Source organism: Oryzias latipes, chromosome 9 (genome assembly GCF_002234675.1).
Source record: "Oryzias latipes chromosome 9, ASM223467v1".
In the NCBI taxonomy this organism is placed as follows: domain Eukaryota; kingdom Metazoa; phylum Chordata; class Actinopteri; order Beloniformes; family Adrianichthyidae; genus Oryzias; species Oryzias latipes.
Genome location: NC_019867.2, coordinates 26,723,482 through 26,746,144, shown reverse-complemented (window position 1 = coordinate 26,746,144; position 22,663 = coordinate 26,723,482). Strand labels below are relative to the sequence as shown.

Below are 22,663 nucleotides of genomic sequence, written 5' to 3'. Positions count from 1 at the left end.
GAAAATAGAAATAATATTTCTTAGCTGCCGGCAAGGAAGCCGACGGGCCGTCATGCTCTTCATCTCTGCTCCCCTCCTCCCCCACTACACCTTTTTGGGGCACAAAGGTCTCAAACAAGCATCTTGAGTTGAGTTTTTGTGATGAACCAAAAAGGAGTCACGTGACTGAAAACAAATCCAGGAAAACGTGAAACTGCAAATATTGAAATGGGAAAACGCGGGGCGAACACTGTACAGATGTCCTCAATTAAAATGTCACAAGAACATTTAAATACACAAAAACATGATTTTCATTGTAGCAGGTCTTTAACCAGAATCTCTTTTAACATTTTTGTCTTCCTGTATTAATACATGTTTAACATATTTCCATAACATAAACTGGATCCTTGTGCTACACTGATCTAATAATAATAAAACAAGTATCAAAAATAAGAATACATATTCAAAGTATTACAATTATTTCTTCACACAGCTGGCTTTTTCTTTACCTCTGACACTTTACCCACACAGTGTAACTCAGCCACCCACACTAGAGTTCAGGTGTGTCATTCTTCTACCAGCTAATGCAAGCTTCTGCCTCAAGCAAGGGTGAGAAGTGAGCCGAAGAGGTCGCAAAAGTTTTCTTCTTTCTGAGCCCACGCCTCCACTTTGTGTCTGCATGTAAATACGTTGCCTAAAGTCACATCAATTTCACAAACAGATTGATATTTGAAATGACTTCAAAGTGGCATAAACTATGTTGTTAAAGAAATGAGTAACACCAGTTGTAGCAATAATAGCTAGTATTACTCTAGTAGAAAGGTTTTGTGTGTAATAACATGGAATTGTAATGAACCCCATTTTTAATGCAGAATTGTTTGTCAAAGTAATGAAAGAAAAAAATGAAGGCTGTTCTGTCTTTCAGGTATGGAGGGTTCTAATGATGTGGCTCTGTATTTGTGCCTCGGAGCTGGCATCATCGCAGTGGCCTTCCTTGTAGTGGTCGTTATGTTATACAGGAAGAGCCACAGTGAGTATGGAGTGGATGTGATCGACTCCTCAGCTCTGACCAGGGGTTGTCAGTCTTTTAACTTTAAGACTACCAGTCAAGGTAAGAGAGAGCTTTTTTGTCTGCATGTTTACATTAGACAGCAACCACAACGCTATAGGCGGTAGCATGAAAAACGTTTGCTCCCATGCAAACTTTGCGAATCTTGCCCCAGGCTTTTTCGGTCACAGCTCTATTCTGGTATATAAAAGACTTGGGCCAAGTCCAAATACTTCCTCTACCCCTCCAGCTTCTCCATAACCCTACATTTAGCCCTCCAAGCGGAGCGTTATGGAAAAAAGTGTCCTTAAATTTGGACTTTACTACCACTCGATGACATCATCAATAGTCGCCAGTGAGCTATGTTGGCGCGTAGCGATCAGAAAATCCATAACATTGATTTTATAAATTCTTGCTAAGACAAGACGTCATTACTTACATTTAAATGTAAATGTATGTGCTTCTGGGTGGATCACCCTCCTAGGGTAGGGATATCCAGCCCTACATGACAAAGGTGGATAAAGGTGAAGAGGATTTTATGTAATCCATGGAAACCTGTGAAGATCACAAATCATTGAAGAAAAATGTTCAGCACACTGTCTAGTGGGGTCTAGATGACCCAACTCCCAATGTCAAAGTGCCTAGGATAGCACAAGGGATAAAAAAACAAGTTCAGACACTACTACGGCTTCAAATGGCCCTAATTTCTCCTCCGTGATCAATTTCCAAACAGTTGGCACTTCCGTGAAATAAAAAGGATGCTACCCTTAACTACCAAATCCAAGTCCCTGATTGGTCAAAACTTAACTGGTTTAACCTTTGATGCGCGTTTAATCGCTGTGAGTTTGGTATGTAGGGCCCGAAAACTGACTTAAAAAATTGTGTAGCTAAGCCTGAACTTGAAAATTTTGAATCCATAAGCCCAAAACCTGCATATAAACGCGTTTACATATACTTTTCATAGGAAGTGGTCGCTTAAACACATGTTTCCGAGCCCATGTGAATGTAGCATTATGATTGATGGAGTTTGTTTTGCATGATGCCTCCATAATGAGTAAATGGACACGTCCCTCTCCTCTGACAGGCCTGCTCCTCTGTTATTTTGCAGCTGGAGATGATCAATCTCTGATATACACAAACGCCAGCGCACCTTTTTTCTTACAGACCACACATTAAACTGTCAGGCTACCAATCCCCCATCAGATTACACTGGTCCTCCACTGATGGATAAATATGATGATTATGAGGCATCAATTCAAAATTTTCTGGAACTCCAGACCATACAGGTGCAACTGTCCCAGCCACCCCCAGTACAGCCTTTCATATTTTTCCTCTGACACTTTTGGGCTAGTACAAATGATAGCCATTGTGAAGACAGGCGATCCATCCTGTGAGAAGCCCACACCAGGAGCTCATACCTCCCCAGGTACATTTGGGTTTGGAGAGTTGTAGAATACATCCAACCTCTACAATCCTTGTCACAAAACTGGTAGCATGAGAAGGAAATGGTGGGGGCTGCCTTAGGGCCACATTACACTGGTCATCAATCCTGTTTAAATAGGCCAGCATCCCGCACAGCCTGCATGCTGTAACCCTCCACTGGCCATAATCACCCCCCTCCAGTTCTCTATGTGACGGCCAAGTTACAAACTGAAATGTGTTGCTTTATTTTCTTCTCCTCGTGTCTCCTCATGGTATCCCCACATAGACCCTAAACTTCTCTGAAATGCCTTTTTCCTTTTTGCAAAACAATGGATTTGTATTTTAGTCAAAAAACAAAACAAAACAAACAAAAAAACTTTGAAAAATGTTTTATGAATGAATAACTTATATTTTTCAGCAGATTTTTTGCTGGTTAAAACTTACCTTGCTTGTAAAGGAAGCTGGATGGAAAATCAAGCTTCACGCTTTCATTCATGAAGATTTGTTCCATGGAGTAACTCAATTAAACCAGCTCCTTCACTGATGTCCGCTAAAGATTTGACTGAGAAACAACCTTCACAGTCAAAATCCCACTCCCCTCAAAACTCCACAAAAGGCATTGTAACTTCCAAGCAGCAAACCAAAGAAACTTCCACTTTTCACAGGATAACTGCAGAGATAACTGACTTTACTGTGTGTCACACAAGTGTCACAGTGACCCACTTATTGCAGAGGGGAATTTCTTGGAATGGATCAGAACATTTTCGGGAAAAACATGTGTCAAACTGAACTGAAGTCAGATCAGAGTTCCAGGAGGGAACTGCTACAAAGCCATTCCCAGAAACACAGCGGTTTTGGATGATATTCTGTAGATTAGTGGTATCCAACCTTTTTCATGCCATGAACCAGTTTAGGGAATATTTTTACAGATCGGCTTGTACGAGGCTGAGGTGGGCATACGGTACATTTTCTTTTTGTTTTTAGCTTCCAGTTACCCTTACATTTTGAGGATAATTTATGGGAGGGTTGGACTTCTGAGTCAGTTTTAAGGTTTAAGCTCTGTGGTGCTGGTCCGTGGTGACTGGTGTTTGGGATGCCATGACTAAACTGGACTGAGATCATCTCTGTGCTCTAAAATAAAACCCCAGAAAGTGTTTGTTTATATTTACTTTCAAAGCTTCCTGTTTCTCTTGTCATGCCTTGGCTTTTATTTAGAGAAGATTGAGTTAATCCTGGGTCGGATTCGAATTGGTTTATCAGAAATGTCTTGCGAGCTGCAATGGTGTGTCTGCAGCTGGATGCAGAAAATATTTAGGGAGAGGTCAAAAGGTCAACCCTTTTTCACTCAAAGTGCAAAATTCTGTTAAAAATACATGTTTTCAGTTTATTAAAATACATTCTACTATTGTCTTTTCTCATATGTCGCTCTCTTTGCCTTTTGACTTTCCCGAGACAAATAAAATATTTTTAACTGAATTTTCAAATTCTTTTGTCATTAGCCAAAAAACGGTCAAAAATCTTTCCATTTTTTTCTTGCTGACATGCCTGTCAAATAGAAAAAAAAAGAAACGTTTTCATTTAGAGCAGCAAAGTATTCATGTTACCTCATCTTTTGGGCGTATTGGTGTTTAACTTCTATTGAAAGAAAGAAAACAAGAGAAAGTTAAACTTCACAAAGACCAGTCAAAACCAGCTCGTCCAAAAAGGCCTGTCACCATAACTTCCCTGTTATTAATGGTTTCCCTAAAAATGAAACAACATTAACCTCCCGCACTGTGCCCCTCACCGGGCAACAGCTGGGCAGCAAGGACTCTGTGACTTCGCCGCGGTCTTGGCACAGCTGTCTGCTCTCCGTTGTGTGCGTCTTGCCCTGTTTGGCAGCATCGTCAAATTTAATGGCCTTAGATGAAGACCCGAACCTTTTTCCCTGCCTTTGAGCGCAGCATTCCCACATGCTGGGCACTAAAATGACTCCCCTCATTTACAGAACTGGCCCCTCACGGTCCCCCTGCCTTTCCTACTGGAGGACGGGCAAGGTGTCATGAGGAGCTGACTCCAGCAAGATAGATTATGGAGATCAAGCTGTGTGTGGGCTTGGTAATTAAATCGGCTGCCCTGACCGTGGTTTGGAGCCCTGAACCTGCTGTCCTGGTTGTGCACCTTGGCCACTGATCCTGTGATGGTGTTCTTGGACATGCTGATTTTCCTGGCACCGCTCAGCACCAGATGTGCCTCCCTAACCTTATTTAAGATAGCTCTATGATGTCTTTTTACAACCCTCTTCTTGAAATGATTCAAACATAATAATAATACAATAGAATTCTTTGTTTTTGAATAATAGAGTAGTAGAAAATAAAATTCTCTCTACCATGTAAGTAATATTAAAGCATCACAGAAACAAGGTGTTGACACTAACGTCTCATGCAAGCAGAGCTTTTGACAGACTGTTTTGCTCTGCTGTTTCTCCATCTGCTCAGGCAACCCGCTGCTTCTTAACTCCTCAATGCGATCAGACCTAACAGTGGGGCGCACATACAGCACTCCCATCTGTTTTCACGAAAGCGCAGACAAGGAACTCTTTGACCCCCTGCCAGACATCGCAGTCAAAGTTCAGAGCTCCTTCATGATTTCGTTAGGTGTGGCGGATCACGCAACGTTTCCCGACAAAGTTCCCGCTGAGACTTACCAACGAGACCTCGGCTGTGAATACTGCAGCACCATGGAGAGACGCAAGAAGGACACGCTGATGTTCAGCAGACCCATTGCCGTCGACAAAGAGCAACCACGGACCAGCGGCGTGTTCGGCCACCAAGGAGGGCGGCTGGCGGTGCCAAGCACAGGTAAGCTGGACTGGAGCACATAGGTGTATCTCCTTTGCATGGAGTTTCTCATGGCCTTAAATATTTAACACCTTCCACCATAGATTTACAGCCATGGTGCTTCCTGTGTTAATCTGCAGTGTGACAATTTGCATTGCAACTGCGTTTTACAATTTCATACAACATACAAAAAAAGAACTCAATATATACCTTTTACTTCAACTGTAAGTACAAAATTATTTTTATAGTCACATTTTAACAGAATCCTGTTGTGACATTCAAAAAAATGCAAAATTCACTTGATTGTTACTTGGACACACAATGGTTTAAATGACATTTAAGGGTGAATTGAGACTAGACACATTTGGTCCGCTTAAAATGAACCAGAGTTCATTTTTCTCTATAATCTGGAACAGGTTTTCAGTCTGAAAACACCCAAGTGGACCCCTTGTCCGGGACCAAGGACCCGCTCTCTGGTTCTTTCGAGGTGGCCCTGTTTTGTTTCCAATCGGACAGAGCTCCAGTTTGCTCTGAGTTTCCTCAGTCTGAATCGGCTCAGTGTTCTGAGTGGAACAACAGAACCAAAACGAAGGGTGTAAACAGAGAGCCGCAGACAAACGTGGAGCAGCAAAAGGACACAGGAAGTCATTAAAATGTGGTTGGATGAATGCAGACTCATTAAAACAGCTTTTAACATGATGCACATTGCTTCTCGCACTGTTTTCCTGACAATCTCTCACACACACTTATCAGTGTACCTTCTTAGCCGTTGTCTCCTCGGTAACCACCTTAGAGCAAGCCTCCACTGTACCAAAGATGTTGTACCTCACAACATTTAAAAACATTCAAAATTGGTCAGTGAAATATAAATTTTGAACTATCCAAACAAGAATTGCAAAGTGCAGGACTTCAATTATTCCTTTTTTCATGTTGCTTTGCTCCATCCTCATAATTCCTGGCCAATGACTGAAGAGATTTTTGGTCATGTGGTTTTGTTTACAAGCCTTGTGTGCTCGTGGCAGTCTGAATACAGGCCAAACACAAGGTTCAGGACTCGGTCCTGACCAAATGATTTCTCCATCTGAATGCAAGCGTATGATACTATGAATTTACCAACTGAAATGGCAAGACTACATTTTAAAGTGAAGCAAACATTAGGCAAACATCTTAAAACCTTTGGGTTATTTCTTCAACCCATTTCTTGGGTAATTAATTTTGGGGTTACTTTTTGGAGCAAAACAAGTTTAGTTTTCTGGCCTATATTGGTTTCATTTGAACCCAATTTATGTTTTTGTTTTTAACCTCAAAGTTGGGTTAAAAACAACCCAACTTGAGTCCTTTTTATCCATGGACTTTTTAGTGTTTTGTAACTGGATTTTCTTGTGTTCCATGTTACAATCATTGTTTCTAGTCTCAGATGTGCTGTTCCTTGTTGGGTTAACTTTTTCTTTATGACAGTGTCAGAGACAACAGGTGGAGACCACGGAGCAGGGAAGACAATCTGATGGTCCAATACTTCCAAATTATATTTAATTAACAATATAAATCATTAGTCAAAGTGGGAAAATGCTATAAACAAACTAAATACAAAAATTAGAAACTCTCTTATCAACAATATGGTGCAAAACACCAAAATAAAGCCCTGTAGGTAACCAATACTCACACCAGCATTGAAAGCTCAGTCAGGGGCCTCTTCTATCCATGAAACACGTTGAACTAAGTGCAGGCAGCTGTGCTCTGCTCCATGGAGAACCACAGGTGGTGGGCAGTTCTTCCAAGATGAGCCACAATCAAGAAAACACAAGAAAACGGAGTGACAACACAGAGAAAAGAACAAAAAAATAATAGACAAATAGATCTATTCGGCTTTAGACATAATTACTTCATGACATTCTGAGGTTCTCTAAGGTCCATCATCCAGATACCAAAGTGATGGACAGAAATGCAGCTAACAGGCAGATCATCATCCTCCCATTCATCCCATTCTGATCGTCTTTGATCGAAGGTTGTGTCCGAATTCCTTCACGACTCTCTGCATAGTGCACAAATTATAATTTTTGCAGAGTGGCATTAGTTCATCAGAAATTCAATACTGTGTTGTGGGCAGGACGGGTGGTGTGGAGTAACCCTGTGCTTATTTCCCATCATGCCTTTGTGTATATGCTTTCCCACTAGCTTACATCCCAAAAAAACACACAAAAACATATTTTTAATGGAGTGGGTCTTTAAGAATTGCTCCCCTTATGCAAAAAGGTGAACATTGTACTCTTCCAATGTTAACTGACCTCCAGTGGAGACATGCACATTGTCCAATCATGTGTCAGGGGCGGATTTAAAGAAGGTAGTGTCCATTCATTCACTGTTTGAGATAAAAATAGAGAAAATTAAGATTAAAATTGATCATATTTGTTCTGAAGAAAACATGCTGTGCATACCACAAGCTCCCTGCTCCACTCTATTCTGATGCATCCACTAGTAGACGACTAGAACAATGGACTTCTTTGTTTTTTTGCTCGTCTGAGCTGGAATTTGGCTCAAAAACAGCTAGTTTGCTCCAATATTGCTTGCCATTTTTGTCACACTACTAATGTGAAGTTAGGGGTGCGAGGGGCTGCAGGGAATGCAGGAGACTGTAAATAGTTGGGTGATGGGAAGTGGGGCGGGTTTAACTCACAGACAACTTTCTAATAATTTACTGCTGCTCTGCAGAAACAGTTTTTTTGATGTTATCTAAAAACAGCATATTCATAATAATAAAGGGGGAAAAACACTGGAAATGCTTTTACAATAAATCAAAAGATGATCAGAGTGGGACTTTTATGACTGATCTTTCAGAAAACCACTTCTGTTGAGTTTTTTCATGCTGGCAAAGAGTTTAACACAAACAACAATGTCAAGCAGCAAAGTTCTCTCTTTTTCTACCTCAAATAAAAGGTAAGCTTTATACCAGAGAGCACAAACAGTTAATAAGCTCCCTCAGTTTCCAGGGTCATACATTTCCTATTCGGCCAACACAACAGACTAGATTGCATTTTCGTAAGGAGTTTAGCTTGACTTTAAACTGATTTTAAGCTGTACCTTACTTCTATTTTAAGCACACAGACTGAAGTAGTAATGCTATAGAAAAAGTGGGTCTGTAAATACAGATGGTAGCAAATGTTACCATCTATAAAAATGTTACTACTCTTTCAATTTTCTGTAAAGCTATTTGTAATTATTTAACATTTACTGCAGTGATTGTTTACTTTACAGTGCAAATCTGCTCCTTCTTACTTCTACAGCAGCTCTCATGGGAATCAACATAACCATCACAGCATGTATGGATGACATGCTGTGGTCTCATTTCATCAGGAGTTGTCTGGCTGCTGCTGTTCATTCTGACACAACGCTGTGTGTTTTTCAGGAGTCAGTCTGCTGGTACCTCATGGAGCTGTGGCTGAATATATGTCCTGCGAGGTGTACATGGTGATCAATCAGGGAGAGTCAAGGTGAGCCTCAAGTTTACCCAAATATAGTTTTTTATAATCTGTCCTTCATACTTTTTTTATGTCATTAATCTGATGTTTAACTCTTAGCTGTTTTTTGTGTTGTTTACTATTTGGTCCATTCTTCCTGTTTGATTTAAAAAGAAAAAAAGTTAAGCTTTTTTCATGTTTTTTCAATAATGTCTGAAAACAAGACTAAACTTAAAAAATGTGAGTCATAACATGTGCTGAGAAACTCTGAGAACTTCTCGCCTTGCTGAGTGTCTTGCAGTTTGATGGGGGGTGCAGATCTGACAGGATGATTTGTCCGACATTTTAGCCATTTAATGAAGTTAATATGGCTGTTTTTCTAAAGCCCTACTCCAATGAAAATGCTGTTTTTGGTGTTTTTAACATGTTCTTGTGGCATTTTTCTAGTGATGGAGGACTTATATAAAGAAAACTAACCTTAAAAGTGCATTTCTGAGTATTTCTTTCTTCAAATTTTTGTGTATCAGAAGCAGATGAAAAAATGCTGTTTAAAAAAGCTTGTATCTGTAGTCGCTGGTTTTCTTAAGAAGTCCAGAAAATACATAAAAAAACTTGTAGGCAAGCCAGGAAAGATTTCATAGGGTTTTTTCTTTTAATAAAGTCTTTGGGGCATGCACAAAAGTAAAGCAGGGATGAGGGTAAAAACGACACACAGCGAAAAGAAAAATCCAATAGGTTCTTCATAGCCCTTTGAATATTTGTCTGACTTCAGAACAAATCTCCTCTTTTGTGTTTTGGCTTCAGACTGGCACTTCTTCTGCCTGTTCCTCTCTCCACTCTCTCTCTCTCCCTGCCTTATATACCACTTCTGGCCACTCCCACCTACTTAAGCCTTTTACTCAAAAGAAACAATTATTCACAGAAATATTTAATTTATTAAAACATTTCACCTCTGTCCTTTGTTTAATTTCACATTTATTTCAACCACAATTAATTTCCCTAAACCACGGGTCCGCAACCTGAGGCTCTGGAGCCAAATGTGGCTTTTATGACCCCTCCTTTGTGGCTCTCTGGTTGAAGAAAAATAAAATGCTTTTAATTGTCAAAAGTAATGGATTTTTCAGACTATACGGCACATCAAAGGAAACAAAACAGACAGAAAACTGTACTTTTTTTTTTTACTCATTCACAAACAGTTTAAATACTGTTCATATCACTCCACCTGCCTCCTGACTACAGTACCCACAATGCTCCAACAATCCATCCAGGGGTGCAGCTGAGTAGATTACCAACGCCGAAGATTTTGACAAATTTTCAAGCATCATTTACCTCATAAAATCAGTTTGAAGTCAGTAAGAGATGCACCAACAACAATAAAACAAACTGTATAGTTTTGTTGTTATTTTTTATCACTGCTGACATCACACCACCATTTGCTGCATTGATATGATTCTTTTATTTTGAAAGGAAGTCATGTGTTATCAACTATTTCATATTTAGAATATTAAATGCAGGTTCTTGAACAGGAAGTTGGCCAATGGTGTTAACACAGTACTACCCAATAGTACTACATCGCAGCCACCTACAGTTGGACAGCAAGTTCAATGGCGGTGCATTTGAAGTTTTGAAAGCGGACGCCTGAAACGCACATATACAGGCGTTTACATTCAATTTTCGTTGGAAGTGGCTCCTTGAAGGCGCGTTGCTGAGCGCGGTGTAAACATAGCTTTTGGTGTGAAAAGGAGTGTATAGCCTCTACCCAACAGTTTCTGTTAAAAGTTCCAGCAACCCAGGACTAATATATTTTGGAAAATGAAGGATTGTTTACAAGCCTCGTGAGGTGTGAACAGTAAGTGCACAATTGATAAAAAGAAGATAATTAATTTAATAAAAGTTAAACTGACACATTTCAAGTTTTTGTAGAAAGTTTAAAACAATGATGAGTAAAGCCAACCCATTTTAGTTTTAGACTGGGATCTCTTACTAGATCATAGTGGGAATTGTTGCAGACTTTTTGAAGAGACATATGGCAGTCGGACAGACAATGACTATTACATTTACCCTGGAGGTCCTTCAGTTTTAATGACGTGTTTATTTTTCAGCCATTTAGAGTCAAGAATCTGCAGTTAATTCTTTTCTTTGTTTAGTTGCTGTAGGACAGATTTGTGCCATAAAGCTGAAAAAGACACATAAGTTCTTGACTTACTCATCTGAATTTATTCATTTCACTGTGGAAAAAAATGAAACCCAGGAAACCTCCTGTCCTTCATTGTTATTTTTATCCCTAGTACTCCGAGAGTCAATATGCAGTTATGTACTCCTCTTGGTGTCAGTCTGGGAGGGAGTCACAACCTGGAAAGCCTGTTCAAACGGTCGTGTATCGAGTGATGAATGGAGTGCACTGCACTGATGGCAGAAAAGATGTCTCATGCGGCCTTTCATCTCAGCAACTCGTATATTAAGAATTCTGATCACATCTAGATAATGACCCCTTGGACTGACAGAGCTTCTCTCAAAGAGGTGGATTTGCATCCTCATCCCTGCAGAGAGCTGCAGTGCTTTCCAGGTTCCTTTGAAGTGTCACTGCTTCTTCACACTGTTTCTTGTAAGCAAAGGGGGGAAAAAAGAGGAATAGACCAAGTAAAGTCTCACATTGAAGAAAGAAAATGACAGCTCTGTGGAAATCCCACTGATACAAGATGTAAACAAAGGTGGAAAGGGGGAATTACTGAGTTTAAAATAAGTCTAAAATCCATTCTGGTGCAGCAGTGGGACAGAAGTAGAGCTACCAGCCCCTGGTTGGAAAGTTGTAGGTTTAGTTTTCACTCAGCTAGCCTGTCTGTTAAAATGTACTTGGGCCTTGCGTAGCAGCTTTGGTATCAGTGCATGAATAAATAGGGCCGGTGTCTTTAAAGTGCTTTGGGCCTTCATGAATGTAGAAAAGCATGTGATAACATAATGCATGCATTTTCTGAAGCAACTGAATCCCTTTTGGTGTCACTGGGCTGCTGGAGCCTATCCCAGCTATTGTTGGGCGAAGGCCGGGTTCACCCAGGTAATGCCATTTCCAATTATATCTTTATAGACCATGTACAGACGCTCTTGTTATATGCAACAGATCTCTTTTTTTAACCCTGTTATTTCTAAGTCTGTGTCACTGAAATGTATTTAGCAGTAGTAGCAGGAGGTTTTTAAAAGCTCCGTATTTTTTAACCATAATAGATTCTGATATGTCCGCCTAGATTGTTGACGTTCCCCTCTGGTTCATCCACCTGTGAAATGTTCAGACTAAAATCTAACAGTATTCACGTTGGGCCAATTTTTCAAGAGTTTATCTTATCAGCCATCTTTGTTATTTGTTGTGTGTCATACTGTCATCCAGCAGGACGTTATGACATTCACAGACCTGTATGCTCTTCCAGTGACAGCGACATTTGTCTTTAGATTTGCAAACTTTATAAGACTCAAACTCAGGTTAAGAGGATCTACTTACTTTAGGATCTACTTTAAACTGAAAACATTACATATCAATTCAGAGGTGAATTTCTAAAGAGCTACTGCCGCTTTGCAGAAACTATGACCTAAAAACACAGGGTTTTTTATTTGAGCTAAAATCATAATCAAAAGCACGCTGGGAATGCCTTTACAATATATCAAAAGATGATCAGAGTGGGTCCTTAAGTAACACATTTCTTAGTTTACTCTTGAATTATCCAAAATATGTCATATTGATTATTCAATATGTCAATATGAGCTGTGTCCTCATTTTCTAATTTTTCCTCTGTGCTATTCCAAACTGCTCCTAAAGTGTTTGAGCTTAAATAAATTCCTTCATTTTCCTTCTGCGATTTTGTCAACCCTTTGGGTCGTTTATCAGTAATTCTGAACAATTGGGATCACTTCTTATTCAAAGAAGTACCATTTTAAAATGTATCATGGAAGAGAAATTAATTATTGCTGTATTTGCCCAGCCAGAATTCTGACTCCAAAGCTTTAATATATCGAAATAGAGCTGTGAAAGAAAAAGCCTGAACCAAGATTTGCATCACTTTGACATTTTATACCAAGCCTCCTCCAACTGTAGGTGGTGGACATGCGCTAGTAACAGGTCGTCCAGTGTGAACACCATGCCAAACGTGCATTTGAAAAGTGCTTTTAACGCGTCACATACCTGGTGTGAACGTAGCATTAGTCTATGTTTTTTTGTTTCAGAGTGAGCAAGGCCAACACAACCTCCAAGGTGCCCCAATCCTGCACACTGAAATAAATAAATAAATACATGCATACATCAATAAATCATACATCAAATTGACATAGTCTACACCTTCTTGAACTTTAAACTTTTAACTCAAATCAGAATAATATGAGGTCAACATAGCAGGTTACGTACCTTTACTAAAGTTCTCATTTTATCACGGGGAAAAAAAAGTTAACCCGTAAAGTTTTTACAAAATTCTTTAAAAAAGCAGACTTTGGGTTGATGTTGGTTGATGTAGTGAAGCAAAAGGAAAGGTGCAACTGGAGGCAGCAAGTGTTTAAATGGGCTCCTGTTCCAATCCCCATGGCTTTCTGACAATCAGGTAATCAGGTCTTGAGCTGCACCTGCTCACAGACCACCACTGGAACAGTCTTACCCAACTGAAAAGCTGTACAAAAAAAGGAACAAACAAACAGTAACACACATGAACCTGGAACAAACAAACAGTAACACACATGAACCTGGAACATGACACCTGACCAAATCAAATGCAATATTTCCTAAGGCACTGAAATAGCATTAAACTTTGATGGGCTTTGTTTTGTTTTAAACTATCAGTAATAATCCTTAATTAAACAAAAAAGCATGGCATGTCGTTCTGAATTAATGCCATGTTTGATTATCTCTTCATGTTCCAGTCTCAGTTGCTGTTACAGGCTGTTGCAGTGACTTTAGTTTCAGATCCCCAGTTGATGAATGTATCTGTGCAACTCATTAAATATTTGCATTACCTTGCAGAGTGTCAAAAGCACAGTGGGCCAAACAGGTGGGGGTTCTGCAGGCAAAGAAATGTAACGGTAATGGAATACTGCTAATGTTCGCATTCATTAAGCCTGCCGTCTCCACTTCTGACCCAACCTGCCACTTTGCACAGCTCCCGCAGTTCTTGAGGAGTGAGTTAATATTCACTTTAAATAACGTATCTCATTGCAGATCTCCAGAAGCCCTTCATCATTATGATAAGAGGAATTTTAAAAAGAAACCACCAGTGAGGGGTTGTTGCAAGGTCACCAGGACAGAATCTGAAGGCGTGGGGAAGTGGCTGAAGACCACATGGCCCCACCGCAGACACTTCAGATTAGATGTTAAGGCTTTAATTGGGAAAATGTGGCATAGTTAGCTTAACCCGAAGAGGGTTCACTTTGAAAGGAGTATTCGAGACAGAAGCAGCTTTAAATTCCGATATCCTGCTAAAAATCTTTAAAAAAAAATATCTCAACAAAAAAATATGAACTTTTTGACATACCAGGTATGTGGAGGTAAGATGTGTATTAAAGCAGGGGTGTCAAACTCCTTTTGGTTCAGGGCCACATTCAAGCCGTTTGATCTCAGGTGGGCCGGACCAGTGACATAAAAGCAAAATAACCTATGGTCAGCTTGTTATCTGCAACCTTGTTTTTGTTTTGTTTTTCTCAGTTGGAAAAATGCCTCAAACAACATGGTAGCATAGTCACTTATTATTACACATTCATTCATTCATTCATTCATTCATTCATTCATTCATTCATTCATTCATTCATTCATTCATTCATTCATTCAGGCCAATGGATCTCAAATAAAATGCATTTCACTTTAAAAACATATTGAAATATTGGTTTATTCATGTTTATACAGACTGAGTATTTTACATCTGACACTGAAACAATCCAATAATAATCTCAAGAGGGGGCTACGGAAATAAATGACTACCGGTATGTCATCAGCTGTTGTCGGTCCATCATAGGATCCAATTGAAGGAACTCCGCTGTGATGGTCTCTTCAACACCTCTAATAAGATCCCTAATCCCTGTTTTATTATTTCAGAACACTGTTATTTTTGTAAATATTCTTTCTAAAATGTGTATTTGTTAATTACTGTCTGTACATACTTGTGCCAAACTCCATGCTACTGTGACAAGGAAATTTCCCATTCGTGGGATTAATAAACAAATTTAATAAATATACAGAGCTGTGCAATATCTATGATGTTGGTGGTTTTATCAAAAGCGACCAAAAATGACTGGATTCCTTAATTTGGTGCCCAAGTCTCCTCAGAGATGTTGTATCTGGAATTGTAATCCTTGACAGACTTATGTTAGCAAAGGTCGACTGCTTTTTGGGGCACAAGACCCCTGCAGCCTTCAGCATTTTTTCATAGGTTTACCATCCGAAAATAATTTGGATGTTTGCACCAACTTTTTTTCAATAAGGTAGCTGTCTCTGCTCCATCACTGTTATCACGGCTGCAGTAAATGCAGACGGTTGTTTTCTAAGTCCAGTTGGTAAATCTTTTCTTTTCTTAACTTCCCCTGCAAATGGTAAAACTTTTTTTTTATGGTGAGTCTTATAGTGGTGCTGAATGTTATATTCTCCGAGCACTGCGACCTGTAGACTGCATCTTACCCAGAAGCAGAGCTGTTAGGTTTCGCTTTTCGCACATGCAGAGATATGCTGTTTCACCTGTTTTGCTTTTCCTTTGCTCCCCTAGTGGCGGAATTGCGCATTTTGGCTATTTCTTAAAAAAAAAAAAAAAAAAAAAAAAAACTCGCAACAGAGATGTGCTTTTTTTTTAAACATCCTTATAATTTTTACTCTTACTGAGTGGGCCATATTAAACCATCTAGCGGGCCGGATGTTTTACACCCCTGTAAATAAATTTTACAGGGGTGTGAATACCCCCGTGAATAAATGATAAAAAAAATGATTTGATGATGGGTAGGATAGTTGCAGAAATCGAAATCTAAGGTTAGAAATGAAAAGATAAGAACAGGTTGAACAAAATATGGGGTAACATTACAATAAAATGAGGATAAAGCCTTAAATTGATGGATTCAGGTAAACAATTTTCTAAAACATATCATACAAGTATTCAAAGTAATCCTGATTAAAAAAAACTTTGTGACTTGCATTAATAGAATCCCTTGACATAGAAGATATAAAATTTAGAAAATAAATGGTTTGAAATTATCAGCCATTTCTAATAACATAATGCGAATGATGATCTGTGATCTAATGTACAAATGGTAAAGGATTTGGGACAGAATTGGTTTGAAATTTCTTTTTTAAATTCTTTTCAACAATTTGAGCAAAAGATCCTGCTTTAAAAAAGTTTAACTTTTAAAACTGTTTTAAACCTACATAAATTGTTTAGTCATTTAAAAATATTGAGAATAGTTGTTTGCAACTAATGTAAACATATTTAGTTTAAGAAGGATCTGCAGCACCTTATTGGTTAAAAGCAAACCTGTTTGATAACAAAGCAACCACCTCACATCTGGAAGTATAACATCTCATAGAGCTTTGTTTAGAGATTGTTCTTCTCTGTCAAGATCCCTTTGGTTTTCCTTCAATGTGGACCAAACACCAGAGCAATAATGTTTAGGCAACTTCTGTTCTTAGTAAACTGCTTTTTATGAGGACTCTCAAACTCGCTGTTGAATCATTGTAACTTTTTCACTTTAAGGCCATGTCAAACAGCCACTACGAACATTTTGCGCATTTTCCACTAAGGAAATTTCATTCTTCGGTAATACATGTGTAAAATTAATGGTTGTTGCTTGTGTTTGACATTTGTCATGTCTGTCGAGGGTTCTGCCGAAGGGTCTTTATGTAAACTCCGTTTTGTGCTGTTCAGAATTTTGATCGATTGAGAATTACGCAGTTTACCAATTTTTGTAAGTAATTTATAAGCAACTATTATGTAAATCTTATGCAGCCGTGATTTTTGCAAGATGCATACGCAAATTTGTGGCTTTCCATGACCGTTACACATATAGCTTTGTATGTCTAATTGACTTTTCACGCATGTACCACTGATGTCTGACTTTTATATCATGTATACTGATTGAAATATAAATATAGAACCTTTTTTTGTGTTGTGTGATAAATGCTTTCAATCACACGTTAAAGGTACTGAGCTGTATTTAGGTTTAATCTCAGTGTGTGAGTCCTGTGTCAAATAATGATATGTTCTCTCCTTCGCTGAAACTTTTTCTGCACTATTTAGAACCTTTATTGCATTCGCTCTCTCTTATTTGTCCATTTTTCTGTGTCTAGTATTGAAACTCTGGAAGGCTGTGAAATCCTCCTGGGCCCAGAGGTGACATACGGCCCTTCAAATCTGGACCTTTTCTGCCCGGCTGCCGTGACCGTCCCCCACTGTGCAGTGGTTGACAAGGAGAACTGGAACATTCAGCTGAGGAGGAAAACCCAGGACAGTAAATGGGAGGTGAGCTGCAGGCCACACACATTTTAGCCCTTTGAACATTGGCCCACTTTGGCTATTTCTTTTTCTTTCTTTTTCTTTTTAAGAAATGTCAGTAAGATCAGACGTTTTGTGTCAAACAGACCAGAAATTTAATTGCAGCCTTTCTGTTTGCTCTGTTTTTTTCTTGACAACTGTCAGTTGCACTCTTCCAAATCAGAGAACACTAAGAACAAAGAGAAATTTTCCTAATAAAGAAAGCAGATCTTCATTCTTAAAGTGTTAAGGTTGTCTTTGTTCATGGAAAAAACGGGAGGTCAAATTATCCTCAGTAAGCAATGACTGTGTCACAGCTGATAATGTGCAGACCCTGCTGATTACCATAGATTACTGTTGTACATTTAGTTACTATTTATTCACTTTTGGTTTACATTCACTTCCGTTTGACCTGTTTTCTAATAACTTTTAGATTTGTTTTTACTGTTGCATGATTCAAGACATAAAATAAACAGTTAAAAAATGTCTCAGTGTAATTAAGTCAACAATAATATGAAAAGGTTATTGTGTGTATTCAGGTAAATGCAATTAATTTGACCTGTTTTTGTTATTTAGTTGTTTTCTTGTACATTTATAGGCAATTTCCAAATTAACAACTGACGAACAATTCTCAGCCTGTTTTAAAATGCACATTTCAAAAGACCTATTCAACTGCTCTCTGCAGAATAATCTTCATTTGTTTAAATATTATAATAATTTTTATTCAGCTCATTCAGCTGTAGACAAAATAGGACTATTTATTTTCTAGTACGTAGTCATAAAACAGAATGTATTAAATATTGCAGCTGTTCTCATGAAGCCCCAAAAGCACCTGCATGAATCTGAGTTTGCCCTCAACCAAACACAACTTCATCACAATCAGAACATTATCTGAAGTCCAGCTGCAGCTGCCATTGCTGATTTATATTAGAAATTAGACTTTAAGGGGTTACTTTTAAATTAAAGTTACCCTGAATCAATGTGAATCCAAATCCTGAACCAGAATCCTGTGATAACATGACCTGAATGACAGAGAAATTCCACAGATATATATATGGTAGAAAAGATTGATTCCTGCACAGAAATCAAGTCTGTCCACCTGAGGTCTCTTGCAGGGGTCATTGACCGTATATGAAAACTGGGCTGAGTGAGTGTGATGTCACCCATTGAAATGCCTTACCTCTGGCTTCGACCAAATTAAGTAAATTAATTTGTCATTTTTTTGCAAATTGGACGCCGCCATGCTGGAGCCAGACCTCGTCAGTAGGCAGTGATTGGTCGGAGTCGTGGCTAAAGGCTAGTGGTGTCGGACTGTGGTTTTTTTATGTGTTACTAACAAGTTTGGGAGTTAGCGTAGTCACAGTAATGTTTGTTTTAGTGGAATCAGTCTGTTTTTTATGTGTTACAAACAAAATTGGAACGTTCAAGTATGGTAAACACATTAATATTGCTAAAGCTTCAAACATAACACACGTGGTGTGTTGTAAGTATGTTCTAGAGTCATCATGAACACGGTTAATAAAATCTGATTGACTCACTTATCTCTGACTCTTTTGTCTCAAAAATGCACATTTTAGTTTTGTGTGCCTTATAAATGACATAAATTCAAAAATAGACCATTCAATGACGGTGCGCCTTATAATCTGGTGTGCCCCATAGTGCAAAAAAAAGACTAAATGGGATAAACAGAGCAAAGGATTTAAAGACAAGTAGAAATAAATAATAATTTGTACCGTTGTTGATCTATGCTCAACACTTCTCCCTACGTCTGTCACAGATGTGCGCCTAAAAGGTACACATCTGGTACTTGTATGGTCAAGTACACAGATCCAGCTCAAACATTAAAGGCCTGTATCACGCTATTCTTAACCCTTTCTGATTAAATTATATCCATATAATACTATATAACCCTTTCCACACATTTATTTAGGAAATATAAGTTGTTTTTGCAAGTTAATGTTCCTGCCCGGAAGTAAGACGATTGGATCTCTGTGGCACCACCTTTCGCTCTTTGTGGGTGCCGCCCATTTCATGACGTCAATCTAGACCCAGTCAGTCAATGGGGGCACTGTGGAGACCATGAAAATGTGCAGATCTTAATGCACTGGTGTTTTTTGGATGACGGGAGGTCACACAGTTTATAACGCTTCATTTGGTCACAATTGTGCTAGATTTGTGCATCGCTGAGTGTGTCTTCAATAAAAGGGAACCAAAACCCCAAATGCCTATTTTGCCTGGACAAACTCTCTGTAACTAGTTGTTGCCTCCACCGGCACCCAAAGGGGACTAAGAAGTAGGGCTGGACAGTCACTATAGTTGCTTTTGAGTTAGATTTGAATGTGTGCTTCATGAAGTAAGCAGTTATTACTGTGATTTATGCTTAGCTGCTTTTGTGCCAGCCTTTAAAGACTTCTGGGGCTTTGTGGGTATGAGCTGTTTAATTCAGCTTTGTCTTCTCTATACCTACAGTGGGGGACATAAGGCCACGTAAACATAACACCAGTGTCTGGCAACAAGAATAAAAAAAGAAAAAAAACTTGTTATGGCCAGGGAGAGTCATGGCTGCTGTCAGTCAATAATGAGAATTGCAAGAAGATGTGGGGCTACACCACAAGGCCAAGTTGTGAGACAAGGAAAGTATTGATTGGGAGATCAGGAAAAATGATGTTGATTTTAAATAGGGGGCAGTGAGAAGGACAATCATAGGAGTTCATTTTCCAGTGACTGTGCTATTCAATTGTGCAATGACAGATGTGGGTGACACGGTATTGCTTTTAAATAACATGAAGCTGTGGAACTCTCATTTGTTGATTTGGATCTCTTGACAGCATCAGCCTACATCTCAGCCCGTTGTTTCCGTCCATAGTAACAGATGTCACCTTGTGTCTATTCCCTGTGAGTTGTTAACAAGACCATTACAGAGGAGACAAGATCATGTCTGTGTGTTTGAGGGGATGTGGGATTTAAAGAGAATGTTCAGTCAAGCATTAATGTTAACATAAAGCTGAAGCTAAGTCTTTGTTAACCCAGCAAAGATCCATCAAATAATGGTACCCCCCCTGGCTGTTATGCTGGGTGTCAGCTTGTAAAAGAGCACATTATTTAGGTAGCTTTCTCCTGCTGTCTGCAGTGGTTCCAAATGGTTCTAAATATACTACTCACAATAAGTTAGTTATGGTCTAAAACGCTGTGGATATCGTATTATAAATGTTTGTTTCACTTCACAGGTTTTCAGGATAGCAAGGTCACTGTTTTGGGGTGGCAGACACCTCACTTAGAGTTTTCCACATAATGAACTCTCTGTGTACAGTGTGCTTTACTTAGTTTCAACCAAAACCAAAACATTCTAAAAGTAAAACCATTTCAATGTTGTTCAACATTTTCAAAATTCTGTAGGTCTAAAAAGATGATTTTGCCAGTAAGTCATTCCAAGTTCATCCTTCAAACAGCCATGACCACACAACATTTCTTTATGGATGAGCAGTGCAACCTGGTCACAGCGTGCCTTCGGGTTACTAGTAGACATTCAGATGTTGCAGGAGAACTTGGTGAGTCACAAAGTGTCATCAGCAGACTTGCATTAAGACACAGATTTACTGGCAGACCCAGGAGTGGAGCCCCACTAGTGACAATCCCCAAACATGAGATGGTTCTGCAAATGCCACACAGCTGCAAACCTATTTACTGTCATGGTGCCTCTGTCAGACTCCTCCCCCTCTTCAGCTTCACCTGTCGCAACCAGCTGTTTCTGCTCACCTCATCACCTTGCAGCCTCTTAAGGAGACCCTGGATCATTATTCGACGCCAGTTCGTTGTTGTTCCTACGGTGCTTAGTCTGGCCACTTCAAGTCTTCCCTCATGCCTGTCTGCTCTTCGCTAATACTTTGTTTCTATGCTGCTTCAGGAAACCTCACCCACGAGAAGCTCACCTGGTTGCAGTCCATCATCCGCTCGCCTCACCATGCTTCGTCTCTGACTCCATCTTGGAAATCACGGTTACTGCCGTCAAGACCCTCCAGCCTCCTCCTCTGGTCGTCCAAGTATCCTGGGATTATCCATTGTTCATAAATGCCTTCCCAACTGTGAAAAGTATTAAAACTTTTCCCATCGAACACGCCGCCTCCCGAGTCTCCTTCCGGGTTCCAGCATCTGGGTCTGTCACTCTCGCAAGATCATGACAGAACGAACTGGCCATACTTCCGACCCAGCTGACCCGGAAGGGCTCCGTCATGCTGTTACTCAACAAGGTATTTTTCTGGGACTTCATTCTAACTTACTCTCTCGCATTACGTCTGTTCAAGAGGATCTGGTTTCTCGAATCAAAGATATCACTCGGACTCTTAATGAGTTTACTGGTCAAACCTCAAGGCCCACAGTCTCTGCTCCGCCTCCTGCTTCCGGCAACACTCCGGCCGTCACTTCCTCCCCGTCAGTTGAAAACATCCGTCTTCAACCAGAGCCATTCCACGGAGAGGTTGAGGCCTGCAGCGGGTTTTTGCTTCAATGTCAGCTTATTTTCCAAATGGCACCCAGGTACTACCATTCCGACCAAAGCAAAATCTCTCTCATTGTAAATTCGCTCCGCAATAAGGCTCTTCGGTGGGCCCAGGCCTTTTTGGCCGCTCACCCTATCACTCACCTCCCCTTTGACCGGTTCATTGGTGAATTTTGCCTCGTGTTTGACCAGCCGCGAAAACAGGAAGAAGCCACTCGGCGGTTACTCAGCCTCAGGCAGGGTAACCGTTCAGTGAGTAATCATATCATAGACTTCCGTATTTTGGCGGTCGAAGCCGGCTGGCCCGACGTCGCCCTCAAAGGGATTTTTTATCAGTCGCTTAATGAAAAAATTAAAGACCATCTATGTACCCAACCAGAAACCAACCATTTCGAAGAACTTGTATCTGCCGCTCTTCGCTCAGACATGCGGCTCCGTGAACGTCAGGCTGAACGTAATCATTCTTCTGACGAACCATTGCACGTAGGGCACTCCAAGCTAACCCCCGAAGAGAGACAGAAACGCAGTAATGAGGGTCTCTGCTTCTATTGTGGAGATGCCGGTCACATTGTTTCACAATGTTCGAAACGTTTAAGCTCTCGTACTCCCTCGCCAAGAGTCAGGTTGCAAGGGAATCTTTCGGAAGATTCTTCTAGTCCCTTTTTGTTTGTTCCTGCCAAGATCTCCAATCTTAACCTCGTTCACGAGCTTAGCGCTCTCATAGACTCTGGTGCTGAACACAGTTTTATCGATTCTAATCTTGTTCGTCAACTCAAATTACCTGTTGAATCTCTTGACGTTCCCGTTAAGGCCGCTGGATTAGGGGGTAAACAGTTATCTAGAATCACACTCCGTACCAAGCCCATCTTGTTATTTACCTCAGGTAATCATCGGGAATATCACCAATTCTTTGTTACTGACTCCCCTCAGACCCCTGTTATTTTGGGGTTCTCTTGGTTACATTTACA

General features: G+C 39.9%; 1 protein-coding gene across 1 annotated transcript in view; it reads left to right on the top strand.

The window, feature by feature from the left end:
- The window catches only part of LOC101173475 (netrin receptor UNC5D), a 199,725-nt gene that overhangs the window by 142,177 nt on the left and 34,885 nt on the right, over positions 1–22,663 (top strand). The window contains exons 9-12 of the mRNA XM_020706238.2: positions 905–1,090; positions 4,927–5,289; positions 8,672–8,756; positions 17,017–17,188. Of these exons, the coding sequence (XP_020561897.1) occupies positions 905–1,090; positions 4,927–5,289; positions 8,672–8,756; positions 17,017–17,188 (806 nt within the window). The remainder of the gene's footprint in view (positions 1–904; positions 1,091–4,926; positions 5,290–8,671; positions 8,757–17,016; positions 17,189–22,663) is intronic.